Consider the following 14,427-nt stretch of genomic DNA (forward strand, 5'->3'; position numbering starts at 1 on the left):
CCACTATACCATTGCCATTTTAACACCATAGAACTGATTTGGGCCCAAGTGAAGGATTATGTAGCTGAGAATAACCGACTCTTCACAGTTTCGGAAGTTGAAAGACTTATTTTCAAAGCCGTAGGCTGTATAAGTGCGGAGGACTGGAGCAACGTTGTGAGACAAACGAAATCCGAGATAATTAAAGCGTGGAAGAAAGTCTCAGACGATTATGTTGAAAACTTTATTATCTCTTTAGGGTCAAGCGAGAGTGAAACCTCAACAGACGATGACCATGCCGATAGTGACTCAGAAATTAGTGGTATATTCACTTTGAAGGATTATTTCCTTCGTAACGGGAAACTGAATCTAACAGCAACGTGAGATCTTCTACATGGTGAGTAGAAATTTAATTTTTATCACGTTTTATCTGTTCGAGCATTGACATATTTTTATCTTGTAGTCTTATCCTAAATGTGCTGTGTATTATTGCTCATCTTGTGTGAATCGTGTATGTTGTTACAAAGAATAACTGATTATGGACTTATATTCCAGTATTTACATTTCTGTTCGTGTTGTGTATCATCAGTCAGCTGTTTTTTTCGTAGCAATTTGGCACCACCGTCTGCCTTCCGGCTAACTGTCGAGTCGAAACTCATAAAAACGAACTATAATTTGTACAAGTTTGACAACTTGTTAGTCACAAATAAAAATAAAAAACTGAAGCTGAGAAGCCTAGCAGAAAAACAAGTTCGAAGTCTTTGACAATCCAAAAATTTTATAGATATGGGTGCTTTGTGCGGCATTGGTAGCAAACATATGTAGAGAAATGTATGCTGAGTGCAGTGCGGTAATGTTAAATATGTTAAGAGTGGATGGTGCTCCTCTGTGAGCATAAAAACGACACTACGTCAATAGATAATATATATGAAAAACATCTTCGTAAAATACGATGTTATGTCATATTATACTGGAGCGAGACATAGAATCTCAAGGATAATTTAATAAAACCACTTATTCAATACTTTCCATTGGAAAGGTGTTTCATTAAATTATTCTTGAGATTCTATGCCTAGCGTCATCTTCAATACGAAACAATAATGAGAGTTGTTACTTGTAATTATACTGGAGTGAGTGGATCTTGTGGCCCGAACTGCGTGTTGAAGATATTAAAAGATTCTCGATCCGATGCGGGCCTGTAGTATGAAAGATAAAAATGAGTTAAAATCGGATAGTGGAAATGGGGCAAGAAAGTAAAACTTTATGTAGAGACTCACCTCGGTTGGCTGGTCGTGTGTACTGCGGAGCTGAAGAGGAACTGACTAGGAATTCGCGTGGACCGACTGGGGAAGGAAGAGGAGAAGGAGGAGGGGTAGGGGCGATAAACGGGGCAGGATAAGGGAGTTTTGGAGGTAGGAGGGAATATCTCGTCAAAGAGTTACGGCCTATCTGAAAGACTGAGCTATTTTCCGGAATTTTGAACATGTTAAACACTGCAATGAGAACATCAAACAGGATTTTCGGTTCCTCGGAGATGTCATTTAAATTAAAGTTTGAATTAAAAAACTGGTCTAAGGGAATGTAGCAGCTTTTGGTAGTATCTAAAAGGGGGCCCTTGCTAAGCGTATAAAGGATCTCAATATCCTGGTCTATTCCTTAAAATTTGTGCTTAGTGTCGTGTATATGCTGGCCTACCTCGGAAAATCTATTATACCTAATTGCATTCGTATGGTCTGTGTACCTGATTTTTATACCCAATATATGAGCTGCTGCAGTCATTGCATCGAAATCTGTATACACCTGATTTTGATATCATGATTGATCTTGCTGGAATTGTGTAGAATGTCTGAATTTCTATTGTTAGTTCTGAAAGAGATGTTAACCCTCAACTGGTATCATACGTCTGTGAGACGGCTCAAAAATTTTCCAAGGCCATCCCCTCTTATTTTCTCAGCCTACTGCTTTCTTCCCTTGTGTACCTCTCAGTTGGAGTGTTGTTTCCCCGCAGGGAAGGTGAGTACCGCTTGCTTTGTTTGACCTTGAGTAAGTGCGTAGTAAACTTACCACGCCGTCTGACAGACGTATGATACCAGTTCCGTGACTGTTGTTCGCGAATGACGTTATTCAGTATTGAGTGTTTATTGTGATTATTGTGAGTTAGTATAAGACTGTTGTTACTTACAGTGCGTTTAATTCCTGTAAATAATAATGGAGCCACAATCAGGACCATCTCGGCCAGTTTTACGAACCAATGAACCAAACTTTGAACTGACATTTTGCACGAACTGCCTGAATTCTTCGAAGTTCGTAAAACGTGCTACTTTTGCGATCCTAAACTGAAAAGGAGAACGAAGTGTGGAAAACCGATCTGCTTGGAGTGCGCCAAAAAAATCTGCTGAGAGTGCTTTGCGGATAAATGAATGAACGTATGTGGGTGTGTGAAACATTTTTTAAGTCTAACGTGTTTTTCTATATATTTTGAAAATCATACCTATATCTGGACAAAAAATGTTTTGAGTTGTAGTTATATAAATGTAAAAATAAAGTACCATATCCTGTGATAAGGAAAATTGTGCTTTCTAACAAACAGTGACTTTGAACCTTAAAATTGAAATTTGTGTTTTGAGTTTTCCAGTAATTTTATGTTTTAATTCTTTGTATGGTCTTTGTACAACACTGACATATCAACGAAATGATCATAATAATCATATTGTCTAGATTTTAAAGCAAAACAGGGGCGTCTACATTTTTGTAGCATCATTCTAATATTTTATTATTTTTATCTGGATTTGTAATTTTTTCTTCTACCTTTTGCACTGACATGTTTGAAAACACATATTTAAAGGAATTAAGTTGAATAAATAACAAAAAATTAATAAAGCATTGTTTAATTTAAAAGTAAATATCTGGAGTCTGACAGATGTATGATACCAGTTACGTTACAAACATAGATGATACCAGTTGAGGGTTAACATTATGCTTCTTATATATATTGGTGAGGTTATGTATGTTTTTATCAAAAGTGAAAGTCTAAAACAATTTTGATTTTGATTTATCCTTTATTAAATTTGATATTGAACGATGATTAAATTTATTGATTATGCATTCAATAAAAGTGTTGTTATATCCATTGAACTTGGCAATAGCATGAATGATATTCAATTCCCTACTCAGATCCGTTACAGACATGGGGACTTTAAATGCGCAGTCCACTAAGCTGTTGTAAGTGCCGCGTTTTTGAGTCTGAGGATGCATTGAGTCTTGTTTTATTGTCGTTGCTGTGTGGGTGGGTTTTCTGAAATTCTGAAAATTCTATATAAGAAAGTAGAGGAAAGTCTGATGATTATTAATACTAAAAAATTGATGGACCCATCAATTTCTAGATTCTAATGTAAAGTTAATATTAGGATCAATGTTATTGAGATTTATTAGCGTCGTCGGTGCATCAGTAGAGCATTCATCTAAGATGATAAATGTGTCATCCACATATCCGCATATCAAATTCTTGACTTAAATCTCAACTTCTCATGAAAGGAAATGACTAAAATTTGATCACTGTCAATGTTGTTTCCTGAAATGAGACATGACACTTTAAATAAAATAAACACGCTGTTGACACAAATACACTCATAATTTCAATGTTGTTTCCTGAAATAGATGACATGACACTCGCTAACTCAATCCTACAAGAGTCGTAACTGAATTGGGATGAACAAAAATCATATAGAACACAGGAATGAATTATCAAATCAAACAACTACTAGGAACATGGGTGAAACTATAAACAAATAGGCTGCACTAAAAAAAAAACTCCCCATGGTAGTCGATTATAACCTTGGTGAATAAAACATGGAGATCAACGTTCCTTACGCATACAATAATTCTGGGATTCCAGTTCCCAGATGAATAAATGATACACCAGCCTCCACGAGTCCAGACTCGATCGACAATGCTGCAAATTAAAATACTACCTAAGGCAAGTCCATCACTAAATATATGTGCACATTATGCTGACCTTTAACTGAAGTACACTAGTATCCAAAGGTTAAGCGTAAGTTACGAGTAAGCAGGGCAACAGGAAATAGACCGCAAATCACACGACATATGCACCTACCAAACTTCCATGTTCGTTCTGTATGAGAAAGGAGTGTTCCCTCCTTTGACTAGTGACGTAACCGCAAGGTAAACACAGCCAGTGCCTGCGCCCCATATTCCCTCAGTCGTGTTTGCCCTGTTATAGTGTGATATTATAAAGGCTATTATTTTAATGTATTCATAACTTATTCAGTTTTGCCATATTAATCAGCATGAGCACTGATTAAGGGCCCATTATGTCATCCATAGAGAAAATTTTTTAGGCACTTACAGATTAGAATGCTAACATATTTAACCAAGGCACAAGCGTATCATAGGCCGCACACCGGTTCTGCAGTGAGATTTGCATAAATATTAACAATGTGAACTATCAGAACACCTAAAATTTATGCAATTCACCTACATAACTGTAGAGCAGTTAGATGATGCTTGTGCTTGCACCTGTTGGTGCCTAAAAATCCTTACCCTACTCTGTGATATGCCAAGCTCCCTATTTGTCCTTCTCCACATGAAACCAAAGAAACCTGGTTAAGTCCCTGTTATGTCCAAAGACAACTGCATAAAAGCTATAGTTCTGTCTTCAGTGATCGCTTGCTGAAACACCCAGAAACATACCAGTATCAACAGTATTTCTGGCAAGAGTTTAGGCCCTGTCTTTAGACAATCATTGAGGGATGGTAAATCCTTTTCATAGGATGAAGCATCGAAGAGAATTCTCTTTTTGATTGTTCGATGTGTCTCTTTCTTCACTGCGTGATGAAGGTTGAAAATGACATGTAGGGTCCTTTGCAGTGTAGTCCATTTGAGAGTGGTACATTTCGTGGAACTCACAACAGCTGTTAAGTTTTCTTTGAAGTGTCTGAAGACTCTTTTCTGCGTTGCAGCAGTTTGAACACTTGCATAAATCTTTGTTTCTACTCAAAGAAACCAGTCTGTCAGTCTTCTTTTTGGTATGTCTCGTGAAAGTCTTATAGGTTGTCAGTGTCTTTTGTCGTTTGTTACCGCTCCTGCTGTTCCTTAATTCCCAGGGTTTCTGGCTCCCAGAAGTGGCATATTTTATGGTCCAAATGTATATATTAATTATTGGGGTGCATATGGTTCACATCACCTTCCAATACTGATCTTCACCTATTAGGATTTCAATTGGATAGTCATATCTGTCATCCATGGGATCCGCAATCTCCAGCTTTCTAATTCGTGGTCAGGTTTGGACGCCTTGTAGGATAACTGGATGGGGTGAGTATGTGTTCTTACTTTCAAATGCTGAGACTTTTACTGTAAGGTTTGTCCAAACTCGAGCAATACTGACTTGGACAAGAGGACGATTTCTGGAAGCACAGTGAGGTGACTCGATACCTGCAACAGATATAGCCTTGCATCCCAGGATGCGTAGATTCAACTGATTTAAGAGTTTGATGCTGATAAAGCTGGATTGGCATCCTGTGTCCGTCGAATAAGCAATGTGTACGTTTGCTCAACCCAGTCGGGCTTGGGATCCAAATACTGGCATTCTGGGCACACTTGAAGTGAGGCAACTCTGCGTTTATCTTCCCCACTGAAACTTCCTGTTCTTCATTGCAGACAGACACATGATGGAATTTCTTGCATCTGAAGCAAGCTACTTTGTTTCTTTTGCTGCAATCCTTGCTTGAGACACAGGAAACATTGAAGAGCAGCTTGTAACTTGTCAATTCATCAGTGTTCTTGTGACTTGCAGAACACCAATAGTCCCTTCTTAAGTCTTCTGTCTGTTATTTTAGATGTCGCATCTATATGATCTATTGGCAAACAATATCCTCCGGAACACACGTAAAATCTTGGGCGCTAGCATTCGTTCGTAATCAACGCAACCTGTTCCCTGCAAGTACTATTTAAGGCAGCGGGAGAGGCATGTGATATCGGATTCAGTGCTTTGAGATAATCCAGATTATCCTGGATTATACAATTCTCATCTCCGTATCTTGAAACTAGGATCTGTTTTGTCTCCTTGTATGCATTGCCAATTGCCAAATTCTTCGGTTCATCCTCTTGGTACCTACGGAGGAAGACATGTTTGTTGATGCTAGAGATTGAAGTGTTGGAGTCTGATGACTGGAACTGCTGGCAGAAGCGGGACGCTTCTCTCCATATCCAGAAAATGGCTCTAAAGTGATGACAGGTAGTTTCACAGTGTACGTGGAGGATAGTAGGGTTGGTACTACTGGAATGAGATTCAAACTGGCAACAGATGAGGAAAGTCTTTTTCCAATAGCACTTTTTGCCTTGAGAATTGCTCTCTTAGCCATGTCTCTTTGCACTTGGCAGCATCAGTTTTGTATTCTTCATCAGATGAAAGGTCATGATCTTGATCTTATCTAGCGTATTTTGAAGTCTTATGCTACTGTATTCCCAGTCAATTATTTTGTCCACAGTAGCCTCATTAATTGCAACATGAACTTCAGTAAGCAGTGTCCTCGAAGTCGTCTGTTTCCTTTTCAAAATTCTCAAGTGTAAATCAGGCTTATCTTTTGCCGTGGTGTCTAGGTCAGCTGGAATATTTTAAACAGTAAAGAAAAGGGCCAACTGGCCATAATACCTTTCTCTACCTGCTCACTAGAAGAAGAAGAGGAAGAGGAAGAAGAAGAAGAACTGCTAGATGTAAGGGCACTGTTAATTCACAATCCTCAATGGATGTTGCTGACTGGTCTGTCTTGAGCCTGGCTTGAACTGTGCCATTTTGCATGTGAAGATTGGTAGTAGTGTATACGTCTGCGTAACAGTGCACAGGATATCAGCTTCGACTACTCAACTTATGAGATGACTTCTTGAGCGCTACACGGATCTGTTTTATCTGCACAAACAGTGCACAATCAGCTGCATAGTCTCGGTTAAGGTCATTGTGATCAGTTCGTGTTCCAGAAGAAAATAGTCATAGTGTTGAGTGGAGAAATTAGGCCATCCAGCATATTAATTAACTGCTTAACTGAGCATTAATTTTCCGTGTGTTGCATTTTTTTTTACTTCAGATAATTTTTCATCATCACTAAGAAAATGTTCAAACATTGTCACTGGTTCGGGATTATCCCCAAAGTTAGCATGAATCCCACTATTGCCAATAAAATCAAATCTATTGCGTGGCCCTCCAAATGTAACCCAGTCAATCTGAATGTCTTCAATTTCTTCACAGTCATGTCTGTTGTCATGGAATTTATCACTCGATTCGGCAGAATAATTGTCACTTTTTGTCTTCACTTTCATCACAAAGCAAGAGCATTCGCTTAATATCACTGCTGAACTACTTTGTTTGTGTTCACTTGGGGAATTTAGCACAGATGTCATATTGCATCGACCGCTGACCATGAGAAAAACGTGTGTGCAGCCACATGAATCTACATGAAATACGATTCTATGGAAATAAAATGTGCTACTATGTTGCAAAATAAGGCGAATATATATCAGAAGTATCTATAAACTTCTGACTCTTATAAGCGGGTGACACAATCTGTAATAAGCACATTAACTTGTATGTCGCTTATGAGCGGTTCACGCAATATGCGGATAAGTACCTTGATGCTTATAAGCAGTTAATGCTGGGAAGGGGTTAATTGAGGTTTGGATGAATGGCCTAATGTTTTGTTTACAGATGAAACATTGATATCACTTAGGCCCGATACATGATGACAAAGGGTGTGGCGACGTAAAGAACACTGTGTAAAGGAGGAGGTGGTGTAAAGTTATGGGCTGGGATTATGTGTGGCCATCATACACCTTCGATATCTATTCCAGTTGTATATCGATGAAATACTTTAATCATTTGTAAAAACTTTTAGGGATGAATATGGTGCTGAATTAAATTTTGTTGACTACAATGCTCACCCATTTTGAGGTGCATAAGTGAAGAACTTCATGAAAGAGGTTGATATCAACTCTATGAATTGGCCAGTTTATGAAGTCATTGTACTGATCGCAAGCTTGCCGCAATATGTTGGAGACCTGAACGTTACCAGAGGAGGCCATTTATGGTACTAAGGCAGAGTGAAGATGGGACGGCCTTCGGTTAAAAGAAACCACACCTTCATTATTACTGTTCATTTGCATTAGATATTCACCGAGTGAAGTGGCTGTGCCTGTTCACGTACTATGGCTGTGGAGCCAACCTATGCATTGGAGTCACGAGTGGGTTCAAGCTTTACCATTGGCTGTCCTGAGAATAGTTATCTTAGATATCCTATTTTCACTTCCAGGCAGATGCCAGGGTAGTTCCTATTTTTAGGTCACTGCCAATTCCTTCCTCTTCCTTACTTAATTTCATTCACCATCATTCATTTCATTTTCATTAGCTTCTCAAATGAAGCTGGCAAGAGGAAGGGCATCCGGTTACACAAACATGCCATGTAATTCATCTCGCCTCATCCGCGAGCCCATATCACAAAATGGAACAAAGGGGTGGACGTACATTTCTGTTGCGTATTGGAAGAAAAACATTTGAGTTAACATTTCCGTGTGTGTGGTGTTTTTTTTTTTTTTTTTTTTTTTTTTTACAATAAACAACATTCTATAACTATTATTGATGAGGGTTCTTTCTTTTTTTTTCTTGAACTCTTCTTCAAAATTAGAAGAAAATTAAAATGACCCAAATGGTAAAATAATTATAGTTTTGGAAGGATGGTATAAGAAGCATGAAGTCAAATAAGAATGACATAAAATTGTTAGTGTTAAACTGTTGAAGTATTGCAAAGAAAGGGATAGAATTAATTAATTTGATAGATATACATTTACCAGAAATTGTAATAGGAATTGAATCATGGCTGAGAAGTGATACTACGGGTGCAGAAATTTCCTCACAGAAGTGGAGTGTTTGTCATAGAGACAGGTTAGGAACGATAGGAGGGAGAATATTTATACTGGTGAAAGAATAATTTGTAAGCTATTAAAAAGTTAGGGTGAGGAACATGAAATTCTAGGTGTAAGACTCATCTCTAAAAACAATAGACAAATTGATGTTTTTGGGGTGTTCAGACCTGGCAAGGCTGGCACTGATGCAGAATTATTTGGTAAGATAATCATCTATGTGGGGAATGATACAGAGATGAACATTATTGTAGCTGGTGATCTGAACTTGCCAAATGTTAACTCGGAAGGGAATGCGAATGATAGAAAGCATGGCGAACAAATGGTGAGTAAGTTGTTGTGGGAAGGACAGCTGAATCAGAAAGTGATGGAACTAACTAGAGGAGAAAATATTGTAGACGTGGTGCTAATAAAACCAGATGAGCTCTATTGGAAAACTGAAGTGATAGGTCGTATAAGTGATCATGACGTTGTCTAGGTCAGAGTTAAAAATAAATGTCTTAGAAAGGAATGTTGTAAAAGTATGACTCAATACCATACAGCTGATAAGAGGGGAATGGGGGAATTTTTAAAAAGCAATTGTGACCAATAGAAAATGATATATAAAAATGTAAACAGCCTGTGGGATGGGTTGAAGGCAATTGTTGAGGAGTGTAAAAACAGTTGTGCCTTTAAAAGTGGTAAGGAATAGTAAGGACCTATTAAATTATAACAGGGAAATAAAGAGATTAAGAAGGAAGTGCTGATTAGAAAGAAATAGATTAAGGAATGCCTGCAGGAGTAAGGAGAGATTGAAGGAGCTCACTAGGAAATTAAATTCAGCAAAAAATTCAGCTAAACACGATGGCAGACAATTGGGAGCCACATGAACTTTAGGGAGCAATAGAAGGAAATGTATAGAAACTTTAAGGCAGAAACATATTCCAGGAAGGACATTCCTGGGATCATTAATAAGCAGGGGGAGTGTATATGTGAGGTCTTACAGAAGGCAGAAATATTCAGTCAGCAATATGTAAAGGCAGTTGGATATAATGTCCTGATAAAGGAGGCGACTAATAATGGTGAAATACTAAAATTTACCTATGATAATAACGATGCTTATAAAAAGATATAAAAGCAGCTGGGGTTGATAAGATTTCTGGGAATATACTAAAGGCTATGAAATAATTGATTACTGTTAGCATGATGGAGCTATACCAAATGAGTGGAGAGTTGCAATAGTAGCCCCAATGTACAAGGAAAAGGGTGACAAACATAAAGTGGAAAATTACAGGCCAGTGCATTTTGTAAGCTCTGGGAAAGCATTCTTTCTGATTATATTAGGCATGTTTGCAAAATTACTAACTGGTTTGATAGAAGGCAGCTCGTGTTTAGGAAAGGTTATTCCAGTGAAGCTCAACTTGTAGGATTCCAGCAAGATATAGCAGATATTTTCGATTCAGATCAAATTGACTGTATTGCTATTGACCTATCCAAGGCTTTTGATAGGGTAGATCATGGGAGATTACTGACGAAAATGAGGGCAAGTGGACTAGACAAAAGAGTGGTTGAATGGGTAGCTACATTTCTAGAGAATAGGACTCGGAGAATTAGAATAGGTGAAGCGTTATCTGATCCTTTAATGATTAAGGGGAGGGAGGGGGTGTCGCAGGGCAGTATTATTGGACATTCATATTTCTTTTTCATATAAATGATATAAGTAAAGTACTGGAATTACAGATAAGGAAATTTGTAGATGTTATACTGTATAGAGTAGTAAATGAGTTGCAGGATGGTGAGCGACTGCAGGGGGCATTAAACAATGTAGTGAGATGGACACAAACAGTGGTATGAGTGTAAATAGGATTAAAAGGAAGTTTAGGTTGGAATGCATTTCAGTCTTTTGTTGCATACAACACTTTGTAAATTATTGGAACATAGTGATCATTGATGGTAGTAGCAGACCATAACAGTGAAGATATTGGGTTTGCGACGATGTTATAGAGAGAAATGTATGTGCTATTTAATCACTATCAAAAGCTGAACTTCATACCAAGAATTTCAAAACTGAATTGAAATAAAATATTTAAAATTCTCAGAAGCGTGCAACGGTTAGAGTATCAACCAGAACAATGGATGACATTTGGAGGGTTATAAACTCACTGCTATAGACACAGAACACTAAGTGTTGAGTAGCAAGATAGATGTAAGATTGAAACTAGGTTCAAATCCATTTTTAATTACTATCTAAAGATGTATTTAACAAAAATATTTTGAATTAAATTGAGCATTGTAAAATAAAGTATGGTGGAAAGTTGGACACAGAAAGAATCATCCTGCATAGGGTAGATTGTGCTTGCCTTGCCAAAAACTCTACATAGATACAGAATACTACGTAGAATATGGTAGGAGGAGGAGGAGTTTAGAGAATAGCAATTTAAAGCACATAATTTGAACTGTCAAGTTGTAAAAAGACATTTTAAGTGAATTGTGAACTGTAAAGTAGGTAATTGAAGGTATTAAAGCCTTAAGAATACTGTTGGCAGCCCTGAAGATGGTTTTCCATGGTTTCCCATTTTTTAAATAAAAAAATTTTTTGCTTTACGTTGCACCGACAAAGATAGGTCTTATGGCGATGACGGGATAGGAAAGGGCTAGGACTGGGAAGGAAGCAGCCATGGCCTTAATTACAGTACAGCCCCAGCATTTCCCTGGTGTGAAAGTGGGAAACCACGGAAAACAATCTTCAGAGCTGCCGACAGTGGGGTTTGAACCCACTATCTCCTGGATGCAAGCTGACAGCTACGCGCTCCTAACCGCACAGCCAACTCGCCCGGTGGTTTCCCATTTTCACACCAGGCAAATGCTGGGGCTGTACTGTAATTAAGGCCATGGCTGCATCCTCCCCACTCCTAGGTCATTCCTATCCCATCGTCGCTATAAGACCTACCTGTGTCGCTGTGACGTAAAGCAGATTGTAAATAATATATATACACTGACTGACAGAGCAAATGCAACACCAAGAAGGAGTGGTTCGAAAGGGATGAAAGTTGGTGAAAAAAACAGAGACGGCACGGACGAATAATTGATGTTTATTTCAAACCGATATGCAGGTTACACAATGCGCACGGCATCGACTCAGTAGGATGTAGGACCACCGCGAGCGGCGATGCACGCAGAAACACGTCGAGGTACAGAGTCAATAAGAGTGCGGATGGTGTCCTGAGGGATGGTTCTCCATTCTCTGTCAACCATTTGCCACAGTTGGTCGTCCGTACGAGGCTGGGGCAGAGTTTGCAAACGGCGTCCAATGAGATCCCACACGTGTTCGATTGGTGAGAGATCCGGAGAGTACGCTGGCCACGGAAGCATCTGTACACCTCGTAGAGCCTGTTGGGAGATGCGAGCAGTGTGTGGGCGGGCATTATCCTGCTGAAACAGAGCATTGGGCAGCCCCTGAAGGTACGGGAGTGCCACCGGCCGCAGCACATGCTGCACGTAGCGGTGGGCATTTAACGTGCCTTGAATACGCACTAGAGGTGACGTGGAATCATACGCAATAGCGCCCCAAACCATGATGCCGCGTTGTCTAGCGGTAGGGCGCTCCACAGTTACTGCCAGATTTGACCTTTCTCCACGCCGACGCCACACTCGTCTGCGGTGACTATCACTGACAGAACAGAAGCGTGACTCATCAGAGAACACGACGTTCCGCCATTCCCTCATCCTCGTTGCTCTAGCCCGGCACCATGCCAGGCGTGCACGTCTATGCTGTGGAGTCAATGGTAGTCTTCTGAGCGGACGCCGGGAGTGCAGGCCTCCTTCAACCAATCGACGGGAAATTGTTCTGGTCGATATTGGAACAGCCAGGGTGTCTTGCACATGCTGAAGAATGGCGGTTGACGTGGCGTGCGGGGCTGCCACCGCTTGGCGGCAGATGCGCCGATCCTCGCGTGCTGACGTCACTCGGGCTGCGCCTGGACCCCTCGCACGTGCCACATGTCCCTGCGCCAACCATCTTCGCCACAGGCGCTGCACCGTGGACACATCCCTATGGGTATCGGCTGCGATTTGACGAAGCGACCAACCTGCCCTTCTCAGCCCGATCACCATACCCCTCGTAAAGTCGTCTGTCTGCTGGAAATGCCTCCGTTGACGGCGGCCTGGCATTCTTAGCTATACACGTGTCCTGTGGCACGCGACAACACGTTCTACAATGACTGTCGGCTGAGAAATCACGGTACGAAGTGGGCCATTCGCCAACGCCGTGTCCCATTTATTGTTCGCTACGTGCGCAGCACAGCGGCGCATTTCACATCATGAGCATACCTCAGTGACGTCAGTCTACCCTGCAATTGGCATAAAGTTCTGACCACTCCTTCTTGGTGTTGCATTTGCTCTGTCAGTCAGTGTATATACTGTAGAACTTCTCTTCATATAAAATCACTATAATGTATTTCTGGGTTAAAATGGATGGTTTTTGTATTATTCGCAATACAATATTGCATTTAAAAAAGTTGGACTAGCTGTTATTCATTGAAAGTAGCATTAAGCAGTGTTTAGTATACAGATCCTTAGAGAATTATAGTCATAATAAAAAAACTGATTAGACCTTTTTATGTCTTGTATCTTTCAATTCAGCACACATTCTGTGTCAGGTGCTGATGAATTTGTGGCTTGCAGGTTAGTTAGTATTTTATTTAATACTTAGTAGTTTATTTTGTATTGCTTAACAGTTTACAGAACAGAAACAAAGTATAAGAAATGGAGGAATAGGAAAAAAAAAAAAAAAAACTTATGCTTTCATGGCTAGCATCTCAATGATAAATACATGTAGTTTTCCGGGCTTGTTGAATGTGGTCCTGTAGGGTTAATAACTCTTTTGAGGACAGTGGCCCATTGAAAATATCTGGTGCAGTACCTATTGAACCATTGAGTGCTATTAAAACTATTTGACCACAGCCTGCAAACCTAGAAAACTTCTAATTTCAGTGGTGAAAAGTGTGTTCATAAGTTAAAAGTGACATTTAAAAAAAAAAACCTAATTTTTGTAACAAGTCTTACAAATATTTTAATTCTATATTGATATAGTTTGTTACTAGGACAGAGTCTCTGCCAGAGGAACATATAATTGATGTTGGTATTTTCTTTGTGTTTCAGATATTGAGGCAGATTTCAAGCTCAACCTTCAGGTTCTCGTACCAATGATCCTAGCACCAGAGAATTTAGTAATTAAAAAAATTGGAGGTCAGAAGGTGAAGGCTAAGGAATTACTTCAGTATTTCAAATCATACATTGAGATCTACAAAGGAGATGAACTGCCAGAGCCTAAATCAATGCTAGTTGTAAGTGAATGCATGTTTATTAGAAATATAGAAGGAACTTAAAGTTCTGGTAACGGAAGTTTTGTACCTCCTGCGGGTGGGGGGCACATATGTAGAATACACCTGCGGTATCCCCTGCCTGTCGTAAGAGGCGCCTAAAAGAGGCGACCTAGGCGCGGACATTGATTGCAGTTTAGTAGGATGTGTTGGAACCCCTGTG

General features: G+C 39.6%; 1 protein-coding gene across 2 annotated transcripts in view; it reads left to right on the forward strand.

Annotated features, from left to right (window-relative positions):
* atl (atlastin GTPase) overlaps positions 1–14,427 on the forward strand; it is a 412,469-nt gene that overhangs the window by 321,265 nt on the left and 76,777 nt on the right. For both annotated transcript variants that reach the window (XM_067140332.2, XM_067140333.2), the window contains exon 8: positions 14,044–14,228. In XM_067140332.2, the coding sequence (XP_066996433.1) occupies positions 14,044–14,228 (185 nt within the window). The remainder of the gene's footprint in view (positions 1–14,043; positions 14,229–14,427) is intronic.

This window comes from Anabrus simplex, chromosome 2 (assembly GCF_040414725.1).
Source record: "Anabrus simplex isolate iqAnaSimp1 chromosome 2, ASM4041472v1, whole genome shotgun sequence".
NCBI classification, from domain to species: Eukaryota; Metazoa; Arthropoda; class Insecta; order Orthoptera; family Tettigoniidae; genus Anabrus; species Anabrus simplex.